The sequence below is a fragment of the Pocillopora verrucosa genome, chromosome 7 (genome assembly GCF_036669915.1).
Source record: "Pocillopora verrucosa isolate sample1 chromosome 7, ASM3666991v2, whole genome shotgun sequence".
Taxonomy (NCBI): Eukaryota; Metazoa; Cnidaria; class Anthozoa; order Scleractinia; family Pocilloporidae; genus Pocillopora; species Pocillopora verrucosa.
This window is the reverse complement of record NC_089318.1, coordinates 22874961-22893755: the sequence shown is the minus strand read 5'-3', so window position 1 is coordinate 22893755 and position 18795 is coordinate 22874961. Positions and strand designations below refer to the sequence as shown.

Here is an 18795-nt window from a genome sequence, read left to right as displayed (position 1 = left end):
GGTTAACATGAAAAGTTTATGCGAAAATATTTCCAAACAAACACACGGAAAAATCCCTAAATTTTCCCGTAACATTCAACAAAACACTGAAGCCAATAGACTCTGCCAAGGACTTGGGAGTCTTTCTTGACCCCCATCTGACCTACGATCGTCATATTTCATGTGTAATGTCATCTTGTTTCTCAAAGCTTTGCCAAATAAATAGAGTCAAGAGGAGCTTCGACCAGGAAACACTAGAGTTGTTAAAAACATCATTAGTCTTTAGTAAGATGCTTTACTGCTCATCTGTATGGTCAAACACCACACTCCAGAATATAAACAGATTATAATCTATTCAGAATTTTGCCAGCAAGATCATAACAAACTCTAGGAAGTTTGACCACGTAACACCTTTGCTTCGTGAGCTAAATTGGCTTCCTGTTAAAGAACAATTATTCTATAGAGACTCCGTTCTGACCTTTAAATGTCAGAACGATCTTGCGCCTCAATACTTAACGAGCAAGTTTACCAAACGCTCAAATATACATACTCGTAACACTCGTACGCGGAACTCTTTGCAGATTCCGCTTTACAGAACGGCTATAGGCCAGCGCACATTTTCCTACAGAGGGGCCAACATATGGAATAACTTGCATAATGAACTTAGGCAAAGTGCCTCATTAGCATCTTTCAAGCGCGCCCTAAAAGGCACACTATTGAGGCAGACATTTTCTTCATAAGCTTTAGAATTTAATTTAGTAGAATACCATCATAAATTGTGATTTCGAGTTTTATTGTCATTTTTGCTTTTATAAATTGTAAAGAGTTTGTAAATAGTTCCTGAAAAACCTCACGAGGATGTTACTATTAAAGTTATTTATATTTATTTATGAACATTACTTAGCATCTTATAGGGAAAGGCACCATGCTCCTCCACCAAAGGTATTTTATAGTAATTGTTTTCTTTTAAAAAGCGTCGAAATTTTTGGAATTTTTTTATTAGATTGTTAAAGATACGAAAACGCTTCTTGCAAATTAAACTTAGCAAATTTCAAAACCGTTAGACCGCGAACAGTTTTAAACTCGCTGATACTATTACCAATAACATTGAAAATTGAGAGAGCCTTGCGAAAATGTACTCCAGCTTTGTCAAGTTCACCTAGGGAATCTAACGATGTTCTAAACTTTCCGTAGTCAGCTGCTCCTCCCTCTCTGTCGCCAATTTCCTTTCTGATTGCGAGTGCTTTCTCGGTGTCTTTAGCCTTTTCGTATTCACCCGGTGAATGAAACAATGTCCCTAAGTTTCCGTAGTCAGCTGCTTCTCCCTTTCTGTCACCAATTTCCCTTCTGATTGCAAGTGCTTTCTCGGTGTACTCTTTAGCCCTTTCGTAATCACCCAGTGAATGAAACAATGTTCCTAAGTTTCCGTAATCAGCTGCTTCTCCCTTTCTGTCGCCGATTTCCTTTCTAATTGCAAGTGCTTTCTCGATGTATTCTTTAGCCTTTTCGTATTCACCCAGTGAATGAAACAATGTTCCTAAGTTTCCGTAGCCAACTGCTTCTCCGTTTCTGTCACCAATTTCCTTCCTGACGCTTAGTGCTTTCTCAGTGTATTCTTTAGCCTTTTCGTATTCACCCAGTGAATGAAACAGTGCTCCTAAGTTTCCGTGGTAAGCTGCTTCTCCCTCTCTGTCACCAATTTCCTTTGTGATTGCAAGTGCTTTCTCGGTGTATTCTTTAGCCTTTTTGTGTACACCCTGTGAATGAAACAATGTTCCTAAGTTTCCGTAGCCAGCTGCTTCTCCCTTTTTGTCGCCAATTTCCTTTTTGATTTCAAGTGCTTTCTCGGAGTATTCTATAGCCTTTTTGTAGTCACCCAATGAATGAAACAATGTTCCTAAGTTTCCGTAGTCGGCTGCTTCTCCCCTTCTGTCGCCGATTTCCTTTCTGATTGCAAGTGCTCTCTCGATGTATTCTTTAGCCTTTTCGTATTCACCCAGTGACTGAAGCAATGTTCCTAAGTTTCCGTAGTCAGCTGCTTCTCCCTTTCTGTCGCCAATATCCTTCCTGACTTCAAGCGCTTTCTCGGTGTATTCTTTAGCCTTTTCGTATTCACCCAATGAATGAAACAATGATCCTAAGTTTCCGTAGTCGGCTGCTTCTCCCCTTCTGTCGCCGATTTCCTTTCTGATTGCAAGTGCTCTCTCGATGTATTCTTTAGCCTTTTCGTATTCACCCAGTGACTGAAACAATGTTCCTAAGTTTCCGTAGTCAGCTGCTTCTCCCTTTCTGTCGCCAATATCCTTCCTGACTTCAAGCGCTTTCTCGGTGTGTTCTTTAGCCTTTTCGTATTCACCCAGTGACTGAAACAATGTTCCTAAGTTTCCGTAGTCAGCTGCTTCTCCCTTTCTGTCGCCAATTTCCTTCCTGACTTCAAGCGCTTTCTCGGTGTATTCTTTAGCCTTTTCGTATTCACTCAGTGAATGAAACAATTCTCCTAAGTTTCCGTAGTCAGCTGCTTCTCCCTTTCTGGCACCAGTTTTCTTTCTGATTGCAAGTGCTTTCTCGGTGTATTCTTTAGCCTTTTCGTATTCACTCAGTGAATGAAACAATGCTCCTAAGTTTCCGTAGTCAGCTGCTTCTCCCTCTCTATCGCCAATTTCCTTTCTGATTGCAAGTGCTTTCTCGGTGTATTCTTTAGCCTTTTCGTATTCACTCAATGAATGAAACAATGCTCCTAAGTTTCCGTAGTCAGCTGCTTCTCCCTTTCTGTCACCAATTTTCTTTCTGATTGCAAGTGCTTTCTCGGTGTATTCTTTAGCCTTTTCGTATTCACTCAGTGAATGAAACAATGCTCCTAAGTTTCCGTAGTCAGCTGCTTCTCCCTCTCTGTCGCCAATTTCCTTTCTGATTGCAAGTGCTTTTTCGGTGTATTCTTTAGCCTTTTCGTATTTACTCAGTGAATGAAACAATGCTCCTAAGTTTCCGTAGTCAGCTGCTTCTCCCTTTCTGTCACCAATTTTCTTTCTGATTGCAAGTGCTTTCTCGGTATATTCTTTAGCCCTTTCGTATTCACCCAGTGAATGAAACAGTGTTCCTAAGTTTCCGTAGACAGCTGCTTTTCCCTTTCTGTCGCCGATTTCCTTTGTGATTGCAAGTGCTTTCTCGGAACATTCTTTAGCCTTTTTGTAGTCACCCAATGAATGAAACAATGTTCCTAAGTTTCCGTAGTCAGCTGCTTCTCCCTTTTTGTCGCCAATTTCCTTTCTGATTGCAAGTGCCTTTCCGGTGTATTCTTTGGCCTTTTCGTAGTCACCCAATGAATGAAACAATGTTCCTAAGTTTCCGTAGCCAGTTGCTTCTCCCTTTTTGTCGCCAATTTCCTTTCTGATTGCAAGTGCTTTTTCGGTGTATTCTTTGGCCTTTTCGTAGTCACCCAGTGAATGAAACAATGTTCCTAAGTTTACGTAGTCAGCTGCTTCTCCCTCTCTGTCACCAATTTCCTCTCTGATTGTAAGTGCTTTTTCGGTGTATTCTTTGGCCTTTTCGTATTCACTCAGTGAATGAAACAATGCTCCAAAATTCCCGTAGTCAGCTGCCTCTCCCTTTTTGTCGCCAATTTCCTTTCTGATTTCAAGTGCTTTCTCAGTGTATTCTTTAGCCTTGTTGTATTCACCCAGTGAATGAAACAATGTTCCTAAGTTTCCGTAATCAGCTGCTTCTCCCGTTTTGTCGCCAATTTCCTTTCTGATTGCAAGTGCTTTCTCGGTGTATTCTTTAGCCTTTACGTATGCACCCAGTGAATGACACAATGCTCCCAAATTGCCGTAGTCAGCTGCTTCTCCCTCTCTGTCACCAACTTCCTTTCTGATTAAAAGTGCTTTCTCAGTGTATTCTTTAGCCTTTTTGTAGTCACCCAATGAATAAAACAATGTTCCTAAGTTTCCGTAGCCAGTTGCTTCTCCCTTTCTGTCTTCAATTTCCATTCTCATCGCAAGTGCTTTCTCGGTGTATTCTTTAGCCTTTTCATATTCACCCAGTGAATGAAACAATGCTCCTAAGTTTCCGTAATTAGCTGCTTCTCCCTTTCTGTCGCTAAATTCCAATCTTATTGCAAGTGCTTTCTCGGTGTATTCTTTGGCCTTTTTGTATTCACCCAGTGAATAAAACAATGTTCCTAAGTTTCCATAGTCAGCTGCTTCTCCCTTTCTGTCGCCGATTTTCTTTCTGATTGCAAGTGCTTTCTCGGTGTATTCTTTAGCCTTTTCGTGGTCACCCAATGAATGAAACAATGTTCCTAAGTTTCCGTAGCCAGCTGCTTCTCCCTTTTTGTCGCCAATTTCCTCTCTGATTGCAAGTGCTTTCTCGGTGTGTTCTTTGGCCTTTTCGTATTCACCCAGCGAATGAAACAATGATCCTAAGTTTCCGTAGCCAGCTGCTTCTCCCTTTCTGTCACCGATTTCCTTTCTGATTGCAAGTGCTTTTTCGGTGTATTCTTTAGCCTTTTCGTAGTCACCCAGTGAATAAAACAATGTTCCTAAGTTTCCGTATTCAGCTGCTTCTCCCTCTCTGTCACCAATTTTCTCTCTAATTGCAAGTGCTTTTTCGGTGTATTCTTTAGCCTTTTCATATTCACCCAGTGAATGAAACAATCTTGCTAAGTTTCCGTAATCAGTTGCTTCTCCTTGTCTGTCACCAATTTCCTCTCTAATTGCAAGTGCCTTGTAGGTGTATTCTTTAGCCTTTTTGTATTCACTCGGTGAATGAAACAATGTTCCTAAGTTTCCGTAGTCAGCTGCTTCTCCCTTTTTGTCGCCAATTTCCTTTCTGATTGCAAGTGCATTTTCTGTGTATTCTTTGGCCTTTTCGTAGTCACCCAGTGAGTGAAACAATGCTCCTAAGTTTCCGTAGCCAACTGCTTCTCCGTTTCTGTCGCCAATTTCCTTTCTGAGTGCAAGTGCTTTCTCGGTGTATTCTTTAGCCTTTTCGTAGTCACTCAGTGAATAAAACAATGTTCCTAAGTTTCCATAGTCAGCTGCTTCTCCGTTTCTGTCGCCTATTTCCTTTCTGATTGCAAGTGCTTTCTCGGTGTATTCTTTAGCCCTTTTGTATTCACCCAACGAATGAAACAATGTTCCTAAGTTTCCATAATCAGCTGCTTCTCCCGTTTTGTCGCCAATTTCCTTTGTGATTGCAAGTGCTTTCTCGATGTACTCTTTAGCCTTTTGGTATCCACCCAGTGAATGAAGAAATGTTCCTAAGTTTCTGTAGCCAGTTGCTTCTCCCCTTCTGTTGCCAATCTCTTTCTCGATTTCAAGTGCTTTCTTGTAATATTTCTCAGCTTTGTCGTATTTTCCTAGCGACTGAACGACTGTACCTAGGTTTCCGTAAATGGTAGCTTCCCTGATTCTGTCACCATAGGACACCGTGGTTGCCAGTGCTTTCTTGAAATACTTCTTAGCTTTGTGATATTCAATACGCGAATAAGATAAATTTCCCATCGCAAAGTAACATTTTGCCTCCGTTTGTTTGTCAGCAGTACATCTCGTCACATCAACTGCCTTCTGATAATATTGTTTTGCCTTTTCAAATTCATTTTGGCTCTCATATATCTCTCCCAGGTTGAAAGTTATTTTTCCTTCTTTAATTGTGTCACCAGAGGCATGGTACATATCAAGAAGTTCCTTGGCATATCTTTCTGCAGATGTGTAACTGGAAGCCATGTAAGCCGTCTTGAGCATTAGCAAATTGATTGCCTCGGTAAGTTGAAAACCGGTCTTCGATTCAAGCTCTTCAGATTTTAGAAAGTTCAAACATTCTTCGCCTAACATCATGGCTTGTAGGCCACGATTAGTGTTCACGAGGAAGGTGACAACCGCAAACCCTATAGCCATCTGGAAGGTTGCTATAAGTTCTTCTTTGTCCATTTTCGACCTTTTTTCGATTGTTTCCGAAAGTGCTTTCTCGGTGTATTCTTCAGCCTTTTCGTATTCACCCATTGAATAAAGCAATGATCCTAAGTTTCCGTACTCAGCTGCTTCTCCCTTTCTGTCGCCAATTTTCTCTCTCACCGCGAGCGCTTTCTCGGTGTATTCGTTAGCCTTTTCGGATTCACCAGGTGAATGAAACAATGTTTCTAAGTTTCCGTAGTCAGCTGTTTCTCCCTTTCTATCATCAAGTTCCTTTTTTATCGCAAGTGCTGGGGTAAACGAAGGAGCTGGTGATAGAAGGATGCACAAGATGACTTTGAACATGCAATTTATGCAGGGTATGGTCGCTAAAGTTATAGGAGTTGAGTCCTCGTTCGTTTTAGACATTTTATTTGGTCAACGAACAGCCGTTAACGTAGTTCAGGGTTCTTGGAAAGACAAGTTAAGGGTATTTTTCAGTTGTGGGCTGTGTTCCAAACTGCTTGGGTTAGTCTTGTAAGAATCCTAAAACTAGTTGCTCTTTCTACAGGCAGCTCAAGCTCCAGCTGTGAGATGCATATGATCATTTTGCGAAATAATAATAATAATACGCCACGGTGGCGTAAATATAAGCGTTTGTATTAGCTTATGTAATTAAACCACGTGAATAGTTCAGTTTTCAGTTCAGATACTTAAGATTCGAAGATACGTACAAGTTCTGCTAACCTGTCTTGCTGACCCGTGTTCTGTTATACCCTGACCTGTTTCATCTGTTGCTGACCTGTACGTAGCTATACACCGTGAAACAATCCTACTAGACATCGTCGTAGAAGTAAGTTCTCAGTGGTGCTGTAATTCTATCTAATAGTTTTACTCGTGTGTTTATGAATCGATGGATCCTGTTCAATTTCTCAAATGTATCTCGTTCTTTTCTTTAGATCGAATAATAATATATTGGAATAAATTATACGATTTGCGTAGCCTGGTTGGATTGCCTGTTTGGTTTTGTTGGACCAGTATGGAAATATTTACGACCGCTTTTAGGAAGTAAAACTATAGTAAATTCTCAATAAATACCTCACCTTACTTTCACAGTGCATTCCTTCTTTTGTTACCGCTTACTATATTGAAAAGAAGCCATTTGAACGAGTTATCCATTTCTAGGTTTACTACTCCTAAAAGAACGACGAGGCTGCATACTCCCATTTCCGAACACCCGATCCGCGAGGGAAAAAATCCAAGTTCAAAATGACTGGGTGGCCACAAATCCAACGCAGAATCCAAGCACATTTACTGCAGTTTCATTTCAATTCACTACCAACTCAATCTTCCCCGTGAAACCGACGCTAAGCCGCTGTTTGCTTCCAAATTGCTTCAGTGGTTCTAGAACATTTTGTTGATGCCAAAAGACGATGTGGTCCCTAGCGAGGCTCAGTTTGCAAAGGCGGCAGGGTTACCAAGTTGGTTTTACTTCCTAAGAGTGGTCGTAAATATTTCCATACAAACTCTTATATCTTCGCCATGACTCCTATTTTGCAATTGTTCTAGAACCACTCAGCTCGCAAAGGAGACAGGGATACCAGGCTGGTTTTCAACGGTCGTGTGTCGTGGAAAATGTGTACGCTGGTCGTAAGAAACGTCTGAACAGGCAATTTGGAAGTAAACTGCAGGTTAGCGTCGGTTTCACGGGGAGGTTTGAGTTGGTAGTGAATTGAAATGAAACTGCAGTAAATGTACTTGGATTCTGCATTGGATTTGTGGCCGCTCGGTCATTTTGAGCTTGGAGTTTTTGCCTCTCGGACCGGGCTTTCGGAAATGGAGTGTGCAGCCTCGTCCTTCTTTTAGGAGTAGTAAACTTAGAAATGGATAACTCGTTTAAATGGCTTCTTTTCTGTATAGCAAGCGGTCACAAAACAAGCAATGCACTGTGAAAGTACGGTGAGGTATTTATTGAGAATTTACTGTAGTTTTATTTCCTAAGAGCGGTCGTAAATATTCCCATGCAAACTCCTACATTTTCGCCGTGACTCTTATTTCGCAAGATGATCATCTCACAGCTAGAGCTTGGCTGCCCGTGCTCTATCAGGTCAGACGCTCTCTCAATTTGCCCCTTTTGATAATCTCTGTGCTATGACATAAGTAGTAATTTATGGATGGCTATAAATTAGAATAAAGGAGGTAAGTTTCTAAAGAAACTGTGGTGCTGCGTCGGTGGAAGAGTATAACAGGGTAATTTAGTATTATCAACTAAGTTGATAACGTAAATTGGCCACCGTAACCTTTGTTATGAATGAAAGGACAAGTTTTGCATCGAAAGCTAGCGCAGAAGTTCATTTCAAACCAATGACCAATCTGGAACTTTCAAATGCGCTTGCTCACGGTGCAAAATTTGTCCTTTCATTCATAACGTAGAGAAAATGTCGGGACCCAAGAGATCCATTAAGATCACTGATCACTTTACGTGCACTTCTGCCGATGTCATTTACTGCATATCTTGCAATTAATGCACAAAGTTATACATTGGTGAAACAGGAAGACGACTAGGTTACCGATTCCGAGAACACCTTCGCGACGTAGAAAGAAATGAGAAGGACGCATCCAAACCAGTCGCTAGACAATTTAATCTCGCTAATCATTCTAAGCAGCATATGGCAGTTTGCGGCCTTTCCCTACATCTAGGCAGTTTGGAAAGCCGCAAAACTCTAGAACAAAAATTTATCGTTCAAATTGGCACTCTTAATCCCCACGGTATCACCGGGCGCTTTTCTTTCAACAAAAAGTAATTTAATCTTGTTTTCTCTTCACCACATTCCCACCGATAGCGTAGCTCCATTTTCTGCATAGAAGCCCACACACAATAGCTCTGACGAAGGGCTAACGCTCGAAACGTCAGCTTTTAAACTCTTTACGGAGGCAAATTTACGTTATCGACTAAGTTAATAACACTAAATTAGCCTATTAAATTAGAAGCCGAGATCTGCAGTAAATACATACCACAATTAGAAAACTTTGAAAATTAAAAATTTTAAAAGTAATGCTACTCTCAATACCTTTACAAAGATATGACAAACAATTCAAATAAATACCTGAGACAGACTCTTCTTTTAGTGGCTTCACAACCTCCAGGAAAGACTCTTTGCATGCCAAGTAGTCCTTTTCATTGATCTTAATACTTAATCTTAAAGCTTTCAGATCAAGTTTCTTTTTAAGTTCATTCGTTACCAGGTATCTTTCAGCCATTCTGTTGAGGAAGCCATGGTTGCAGTCTTTCCTCAGTCTTTCCAGGCTCTCCAGATTGTGGCATTGCACTCGTATTTCTAGGCAGCCATAACCCAATGCCTTTGTGAGCAGTTTGTAAGTGTCTTCTATATACTTAAGGAATTCACCTATTCCTCCGGTTGGAGAAAGTTCGTTGTTGTCCATGAACGTTAAAATGTCCTCCCTAAAATGCTGTTTGAATTTCTCCAGTTTTTCAGCGCTAAGATCTCTGGGGATGACTTTAAGAGGTATGTCATGTTGCACCGTAACTGTGCCTGAAATGAAAAATAATAACACTAATAAATGATTTCACAACCTCACCTCTTGTCTAAAAAATTTATAACACTGTCGTGGCCCGACAATGAGTCTTGATAACGGCACAATCAAGAGAAGAGGCTCCGAGCACAACACATTCCCGAAAAATCAGCAATCAGAACATTTTAATAGTCCAGAGTGGCGTAAATTAACAGAAAGAACAAGGTAAAGTAGAGTGATAATGATTGCGCTGCCGATGTAAAAAGCGAAGCCGGGGGGGAGGGAAGGGGAACTCGGCACGTCCGTTTAATCTGTAACAGAACGGCATTTACGTTACTAAGACGAACGTTTAACTCTTAATTGGTAAATATTTACTACGTACTGAGTGACTTAATAGAATATAAGACGCATTATAAATTTATCTAATTCATTGCTAAGTAAATGAACAAAGTATAAGATCACTTTCTCAATAATATATTGATGGGAGCGGTGAAGTGGAGCAACAAAATAGATTGAATTGGGGGAACTTAATGAAATATGAACGTAGTCAAATACTACGTGTCGAATGTGTACTTGTGACAGGTCTTACCCTGGTCAACAACTTCTTTCGATGATGTCAAAGTATGTAATATTTTCTTCTGCGCGTGTAACAATTCCTCCTGAATTTTCCTCATCTCGACCAGCTCTTCTTTAACATTATTTTCGTCCTTTTTCCACTCACTCAGGAGTCCCACGTAGTGATTTTCAACTACAGGGTCCATGCACTCGTTTCTAAGATCGTCAATAGCAGTTTTATAAGCAACACCTCCCAGTCTAACCAGAGTGTCCCGGATGTCACGCCAGTAGTCATTGAACTTGATGTCATCAACAGAAGCTTTCTCAACGTGACCGTACACAGTATTCCTAAAATACTTAACTCGGACAATGTCTGCTTCCCTGCTGAGGTCTGTTACGGCTGGCAAAGCGTTCCAGCCGGTCAGCGGAGCAGTCAAGCCGCACAGGTTCCGTAACAGAACCATCAGCAAAGTTGTGTCAAAGTCACGCGAAGACACTGAGGTAGGGGTGGGAGGGAAAAGTTTCCCCCATTGTATTGGATCGATAATCTTCTTCTTTTTAAGAGATTGTAAGGTTGCTTTGTTCGCCGCCAAAACTGAGGGTAGATTTGCTGGAGGATGGATGGCATCTAACGTGTCTCGAAGAGCCCCGGTTCCAATATCAACCAGGAGACGACACAACCTGGCATAGTTTGTCGTCTCCTTTGAGGATGAAGTTGTTGGTGTAGCACTGGCCATGAATTAAACCTGTAATTTTTTAAAATAATTTTTTCAAATTTGTATCTCTTTTGTCCTCTACGTGATCCCGTAAAAGAAAAGGATTTGTTACAAAGACTACGGCTACTCCCTCTTGATGGAGTGCTAGTCCATCGGAGGAAGGCAGTGGCAATATAATTTTACTCTATTCTCCTGATGGCCCATTGAAACCATGTAAACGCCTATGTGAAGACAAAATTACCCATGTACCCAAAAACACACCCAGAGATCCCGTCAAGCCGGCCGGAACTAACAAATTTAGATGCGCAGTTCAGCGCACGAACCACTGGGGTAGTCTGTTTCAATGAGAATTATGAACTTGGGTGATTTTTGAACCCGCACATGTTAAACTACATTGAAACTGATAAAATACATGACTGCAATCTGGACTTGGGGGAATGCAAAACATTTATAGTGTGCAAGGTTGACAGTATAACATATTTGGGGAAAAAAGATTTGAGCTCTGAGGCAGCCTTATTCATTACGCAACATACAAAAGCAAATTTCGATGGTTAAATTCGGTGAGATCACACATTTTACATTTCAGAAATCGCCGCGTCGCTTCTACAACTGAATTTTTTAACCCAAAAGTTTTAGGCTGTGAAGGTACTTGAGGCTGAAAAATTGTAATCATGGTACAAAAAAGACACAACAAAAATGCTAAAACCCTTTAGATTGATTCAAAGATTCTAACTCGAGGCTTTCGAAGTTCGGCGGTACTGTTACTATTTATTGCTTGGTTTCTAAAATGCGCCCTGTGGGGTCGCGTCACACTAGAACAAAGTCAAAATTTTGCCCGAGAAAGAAATTGACAAAAGTTTCGCAATTTCCAAATATTGGCGGTGATTGCAATAGTAATGGGTTTTAACCAAAACTTGTTCAGTTGATGACACTGATGGGCCGATACGTCAATCACATACCTATCTACACATCCATTGTTGTTTAGAGAAAACTGAAATAACTAGACAAGAAAGAATCGTCGTCCCGTAGCTTTCGGGTTTTTGTGGAGTTTTTTTTTTAGTCTCAGAATTAAAGTGTTTTTGGTGCACTATCAGCAGGCTGTTTGTGTTGGTAGACTTGGCTTGAATCGAGGTTATTTCACACCGTAATTTTTCCCATAACTGTATTGCATATTTTTTGGTAGTTTTACAAACTATCTTTGCATAAAGCTTGATATTTCAGATGCTGGTTCGCATCAAACAGATTACGATCGGTAAACGCAGGAGCGCACTTGTCGTCTGTCCGCTTCTAAGTAGCGTTTACGGTCTTTACGATCAAATGGAAGAGGCATCGTTGATGCGATTGATGACAGCTACACTCAGAGATTGTCGCACGGAAGGTATACAGTACGGGAAATATCACTTCATGTTTGCGTCCACAGAGGTAGTTTTTTCGAAAGGTCGGGAAACCATTCCTTTCCTTTCTGAAAAAAACTATCTCACTATTTTTTTCACGGGCTCCACATCTGCCACATCTGTTTATCGGTCAGTACTTCCGGTTTTCAACTAAACTTATTTTGATTGGACATCCGCTCATTACCGGAAATGCAATGAAGTGCATCGTTTACGTCCTCCCGCCTTCCCTTGCCTCCTCCCTATTCAGTCCATTCTAACTCTAAATCAAACATGGCCGCTCGAAAAATAGCCCGCCGAACCTGACTCTCTGACGTTTCAGGCGACAGCGAGGCGAGCGCGAAGTACGAGTCACGTGCGAGGGGAGGAGTGTGAAAAAAATTCAATATTTTTGCCTCCGTTCGCCTGAAAACGCAAAAAAATAAATAAATAAATAACGCCAGTTTTGTAGGCTACTCGAACAACCGATCGCAAACTTGTAGCGCTAACTCGCCCTCAGGCGGTGTGCGCACTTTGATTGTGTTGCATCATGGTAGTAACACAAAAAGTGAGTCATTTGCGTCCTGTCGCGGATTCACGGAGGATTCACTGTCTGTTGCCGTTCCTTCAAAAGAAAGTGTTTACGGGTCTGCGCGACTCCTGTAATTCCTCTGTGACGAATTCGTTCTTAGGAGGCAACTGAAGAGATTCAGGAAGAACCGAGACTGCAGTCTTGCCTAACAAACTACACAAATGGCAGCAGTTACATTCACAGACTATGCCTGTGTGAATAATAACAAATTCAGGAAATACATTCCTAGACGCGAGTTGTGTAATAAACGCATTACAAAGAGACGGAGACCTTCTAATACACGAACCTTTTTCGTGTCACATACCTAGTTTAAATACGGGATTCGTAAAAGAAGGAGCCGTAAGCCTGCTAAGAACGAATTCGTCACGCTCCACGTTCAATAAAAAACGTACAGAGTTTCAAAATACGCCTAAAGAATAGAGGATACCCATATGAAGGTTTTGAGAAACGTATCTCTGGAGTCATTTTCTGCGGGAGATAAAGTACACTTAAAAGCAATAGAAGAAAATTAATATTGCCTTTTGTAAAACAATTTCATCCAGCTTTGCCAAACCTCAAGAACATACAGATGGGAGAATCACACCTTAAAACTAACCCTTATTATCACATCGCAAAGGAAAATCATCAAAAGATATCCTAAAGTTATTGCTCTTATTTCTCTGATTCAATTGTCCTTTATTCGTAAATCAAGATAGTATATCTACGATACAATACTCGTAATCACTTATTGTACTTCTATTGAGTAAAGTAGATTTATGACACGATTGAGTAATGGGAAGCTTCCTTACATTGGTAACGCTTTGAAACACTATACGCTACATCCTTCCCGGCCAAAGTTCAAACCATAATTAATAATTTCTAAACATTGACAATCATTTAATAGTATATAAAGTTTTCACGGTTCCTTGTGGACTTAACTGTGCGTCTGGACCCAGTTGTTCCACTCGTTTCATTCTGAATGGCTTGAAAGTCGGGATGATTATTTTCCATACAAGCATCAGAATTGCTGTGACTTGTCTCACTAGAATTAGCATTTGGCGACTCAGAGCTAACACTAACACTTCCATTATTTTCTTCGTCTCTGATGTCGATGAGTTCTTCGTTTATGAGTGCGCGCTTTAAGTGTTTCGTATTTCTTATTCGAAATACGAAATACGTATTCCAAAAAAAATTTCTTCCATCATCTTTTGGAAAGCTTCGCTTGCATCACCAAGATCGAAAGAAGTGCTCTTAGATCTAAAGAAACCTCTAGGTGTTACGAATGAAGTAACGTTCCTAGATTCTTCAGCTAAGGGAAGCTGAAAGAAAGCACTCTTAGCATCGATTTTTGCGAAATACTTTGAACCGTGCCTTGCTTGCAAGTATCGTCTACTTTAGGTAGTATATAACGTTCCCTAATTACGGCCTTATTGACTTCTCTGAGGTCACAACATACCCTTAATTCATTTCTTGGGAACTATCTCTAGATTTGACGCCCACGGACTAGCCTCCCTGACCTCGTCGATGACATCATCTTCAAGCACTCTGTCAAGCTTGTTGTTGACAGTTTCAATATGGCTAAAGGATATACGTCTTAGATGCTGACTAACTGGTTAAACGCTGGGATCAATGGCAATATTATGTTCGAAGTTAGTTAGTTTCCCTATCCCATGAAAAATTTCGTCAAATTCGCGAAGTAAAGAATCTAATTTACTTCTTCCGTTGGTTTTAGGGGGGCTTGGTTTGTTTCCGATAACATTCACTTGTTTGATTATCTCCAAATCGAAACTTGAGTCTCTCCCTTGAAGGGAATCTGAATGACCCTCTATAACATATCCTTTGGCTGTTATCATATTCTCGCCTACTTAAAGAGTAGCAATAAAATAACCCTTACAACTTGATGCATCTTTTCGTCCATAAGGGACAAATCGCTTTTTAGTTCTTTTCGGTTCGTAACGCTATGTAGCGCAATTTACCACAAGTAGATTTACCATACAGTACTCGCAATTAGTTAATTTACTTCAACTTAGGACAGTAGATTTACAACACGATTGAGTATATGAAAGAAATGTCCTTACAATAGTAACGCTGTGTAACGCAATACACTAAACACAATAATAGGCCTTTTGCTGCTATAATCGGTCTCAAACCATGACTACACTTAAAATGCACAAAACACGCCTACCGTTGAAGAGCTTTTAGTCAGAGCTGTTAAAGAAGGATGAAAGCGGCCATTCAAATCCTTGAAAGGCTTCAAACTATGACTTACATCAAATTTGACCTTCTCGAAAACCGGTCTCAAGTTCAATACATACTTCAAGATCAGTACATACTAAAAAACCGTGATTGCGTTTGTCCTTGAGAATTGTCCATTAAATACGCAAAAAATACTTCTTCACATTCAAAATCAATCAAAGTTAATGTACCTATGGTGAAAGAAAAAAGGAACGACCCAACTTTAACGGAATGTTCAGTCAAAATCTTCCGATTTCGGCCTCTTTCGCCGCCATATTGAAAATAACGCTACCACAATGCAACGCAATCGGAGTGGCACACCGCCTGACTTAAGTGAGCCAGCGCGAGGGTCTGTCATGGGTCAGAAACTAATAATGAGTTGTTATCGAAAGGGAACCTGTAGTAATTAAAAACACTCAAACGAGGAGAAAATTGAGCATAGGTTATATCTTCTTCGGCATATTTATGCATGGAGCTCTCCGAGAATTAGTGAAACAACGCATACAACTTAGTTACATATTTCTCGAGAAAATTTTTATCAGAAAATCCGAGTAAGCTACTTCCGCCTTTGAGTTCTCTCGACATTAGCCAGGTCCCAAGATTTATTCAGAGAAGTGACGTTCTTCTGGATGCTTTTTTAAGTGCTAGATTTAAGAGTATTTGCAATTAATTACGCAGGTAACATCAAGATAACTTAGATTCTCAAGGTCTTTTCTTTCGATCCGCTTAATGCCACTGTTTACCTTCCACCCGAATTATATAGACGACTACAACGTGCGACAACGCGAATAATGGCTCTTTGTATTGACAGATTACGCTGAAGACATTTCCAAATGTATCAAAACTGATGCATGAGTTGTAAAACGTCTATAAAATCGAACAAACTGACAAGACAGTACTTACCACGTTCATCGCTTTCGAAGGTTGTTGGTTAGTTTCTTGCCTAAAAGGATGCATCACGTGACCATGGCCATGACCATGACAACGTGACCACCCTACATTGTTTCTCGTCATACAATAATATTTCTTCACCAGAAAGAAAAGTAAGCTCGATTTCTTTCTGAGAGCATTTAGGAGTTTCCAGCGTTAGCTTTTGTTCATTTTGAGAGAAGCAAGCTGCTTCAGCTACACAAAACGGAAACATTGCTTTTCCTCACCCTCCCCTCCCCCCATTTCTCTTAGACTAGACTTTGCTTCTCCGCGTCTTGAGTACCTTTCTTCGTGGAACTCGTCTTGGCATTGGAAATTTTGGAAACTTTTTGCGGTTGGTTTTAGTTCCTAAATTTATTCTCTGGGTAGTGGAGTGCCTCTTTGAATTATATTCGGTTTTAACGAAGTCGATCTAGGTCGCTTATGAGGTGTTAAGATTTTTCAGTTGAGTCAATTCTGGCCTCTTAGCGAAACATGTTAACATGTAAACCAACACACAGAAGGGTGAGGCAGATAGACGATGAATCACAACTTGAAGTGAATGAGACAAAAAAACCCTGAAAATATATACTATCAATTGCTACAACATCTATTGCACCATTTATTTACTACAAAGAGGATTGTTCTCGTGCATGTAGTGTTCTTAAAAATTAGTAGGGATATTGAGAAACATCCAGGTCCTTAATACACATGCTAAGCAAATTATATATTATGATTAGTATTTATTCAGAAAAAGCAAAATATCTCTGTGGTTTCCCGGGTCATAACAGGAAAACTCTCACAGTGCTGTCTTTTACTGTGAAGTCTTGTCTTATAACAGGCAAGTAAAGTAGAAACAAACCTTAATAAGAAAACCCTCCAGATTTCAAGGAGGGAGTTTTAGAATTGGAGATAATTCCAAATGGAAATAATACCCAAACGGGATTCAAATTTAAATTTTTGTTAGGTTTTTCAGCCAACAAATACAACTCTTGCAACTTTTGGTGATTCTAACACCTGAAGGTTAAAAAAGTTGATCACTTGCTAGCTCACAGTTCACACTAGTCAGCTCTCACTTGTAACAAAAACTTTTCACTATTACAGCTGTGCATCAACTGGCACCTTTCAAACAATATATATGATAAAAAAGATTTGTCACAAAAAAACAGTCAATGAAGAGAAAAGTATTTAATAAATGATTATGCTTCCCAAGGAGCTGAGATTGTGTCAGATCTCTTTGGGATATCTTTGGGAAGTTTCTGAATCTTCTTCAAATTTGTGTAGATATGTCAGATTTTCTTTGAGAGCTCTTTGAGAAATTCACACTTTTGACTCAAGAAAAAGTTGCCAGATATAAAAAACTTGTGTGACCTACCCCTCAACTAATTCAGACCTGAGGGTGTTTTGTGTCAAGATCACTACTAATAAATAAATGTTATGACACAGCTGTAAATGGAAGTGGTGGCATTAATGTAGTACTGTTTGTTCATGGTGGGTACTGGCAAGCAGGGAGCAGGAAGACTTATAGCTTTGTTAGTAAATCATGGACTAAAGCTGGTTGTGTTGCAGCAGTGGTGGGTTATAATCTTGCACCAGAAGCGAGCTTGCATCAGATGGTGAGTGAAATAAAGTCAGCAGTGAAATATATCAATACCAGGTTTCCAAAGTCCAAACTGTTCTTGTGTGGCCATTCAGCTGGGGCACATTTGTGCGCTATGATGATGGTGTCAGACTGGAGCAAAGATCCTTCAATTCCACAAGCCATTCATGGTATGTTCTTGTTATCAGGAGTATTTGATTTGGTACCTATTGTAAATACTTATGTTAATGATGCATTAAAACTGACAGAAGAATCTGCTGCACAAATCAGTCCTCAACAAATTCTGATAAAGATGTTGCCAACATTTATGTGCCCTATTTTGGTTGTGATTGAAGAGCATGGTTCCCCAGAGTTTCATCGACAGGCTAAAGAATTTGTTGAAATCTTAAAAAGTCATGATGTTCAGTGTTCTCTGCTTGAACTACTAGGAGTAGATCACTTTAGCATGATTGAAAACATGGTGAATAGTGATGATCTCCTCTGCCAAGAGATTTTGAAAGTTGTCAGAAATATCAACTCAGCAAGGAGTGAAATAAGAGTCAAAGGTCCAAACTCAAGTCTTTAATTTCACTTTGTGAATGGCTTATGCATTTACCCTGAGTTTATAAAAATTGTAGTGCATAGTTATGCTGCTATTTAGAGGTTTTGCTCAGTATTTAAACTTGAATATTACCTTGATGGATTGAATTTACTTATGATTCTGATAGCATGATGTCTCAGGGAAAATGTACATTTTTGCTGCTATTTTTTTTTACACAAGTTACTTGATATCATAATTTAGAAAATATTTTAATCAGCAGTGTCAAAAATTGAAATTACCTTGAAAACTGGCTTTGTCCAGAACATTTTAAAGGTGTTCCTTCAAGTAATTATTACCAAATGCAGATACATATTTTTTTATTACGGTCAAAATAAAGATGCTGTGTGTGTAATTATCATTTAAATTTTAAATAATTAAACATTTGAAATTTACTCTCTGATTTACTGGTTTACAAGAATGATCAATTATTTATAAACACTTTATACCCAAACATCAGTATGCATATTCTCTGTACTATTCTCTATGCATCCCTAAGGTGCTGACAAGGAGAATTTGTTTAATAATCAAGAGCATCTTAATTGATGTTGGTGATCATATCCTTTATTCTTGTGACCTTGCTGTGTGATTCAAGGGAGATAAATAATTGTAGGGAGAAATTAGATGCTAATCACTCTTAGGGGTCAGAGGGTTGAGGCTGCCTTATTTGGTCACCAGAACAAACAGATGACAGCCATGATGATACTCAAGTTAGTCTTGAGTGATTTAAGTTCTTTTGTAGTGTAAAAAGTTTATTTTGCTTCATGAATTTACCTAGCTGCTTGCCACCTGATTGAAAACATGATTGAAAACAACCTCCTCCAAAAGATTTTGGATGGACATGCACTGATCAGAAATTGT

General features: G+C 39.8%; 1 protein-coding gene and 1 pseudogene across 1 annotated transcript; one reads left to right on the top strand and one right to left on the bottom strand.

Moving 5' to 3' along the window:
• Window positions 1-283: 283 nt before the first annotated feature.
• Window positions 284-15778, bottom strand: LOC131780069 (uncharacterized). Its single transcript, XM_066170304.1, has 5 exons — window positions 15752-15778; window positions 9991-10702; window positions 8975-9421; window positions 2979-6196; window positions 284-2873 (listed from the first exon to the last, which is right to left on the bottom strand). The coding sequence occupies exons 2-5, from the start codon at window positions 10691-10693 to the stop codon at window positions 987-989; spliced, it is 6255 nt and encodes a 2084-aa protein (XP_066026401.1). The 5' UTR covers window positions 10694-10702; window positions 15752-15778; the 3' UTR covers window positions 284-986.
• LOC131780068 (kynurenine formamidase pseudogene) lies at window positions 15145-18359 on the top strand (annotated as a pseudogene).
• The last annotated feature ends 436 nt before the right edge of the window (window positions 18360-18795 follow it).

Coding starts and splice junctions, on each gene's coding strand:
- LOC131780069 (XM_066170304.1), bottom strand. CDS start 10,693: ATGGCCAGTGCTACACCAACAACTTCATCCTCAAAGGAGACGACAAAC. Junction 9,422..9,990: donor GAAAGAAGTTGTTGACCAGG/GTAAGACCTGTC, acceptor TTTTCATTTCAG/GCACAGTTACGGTGCAACAT. Junction 6,197..8,974: donor AAAAGAAGAGTCTGTCTCAG/GTATTTATTTGA, acceptor TTCTATCACCAG/CTCCTTCGTTTACCCCAGCA.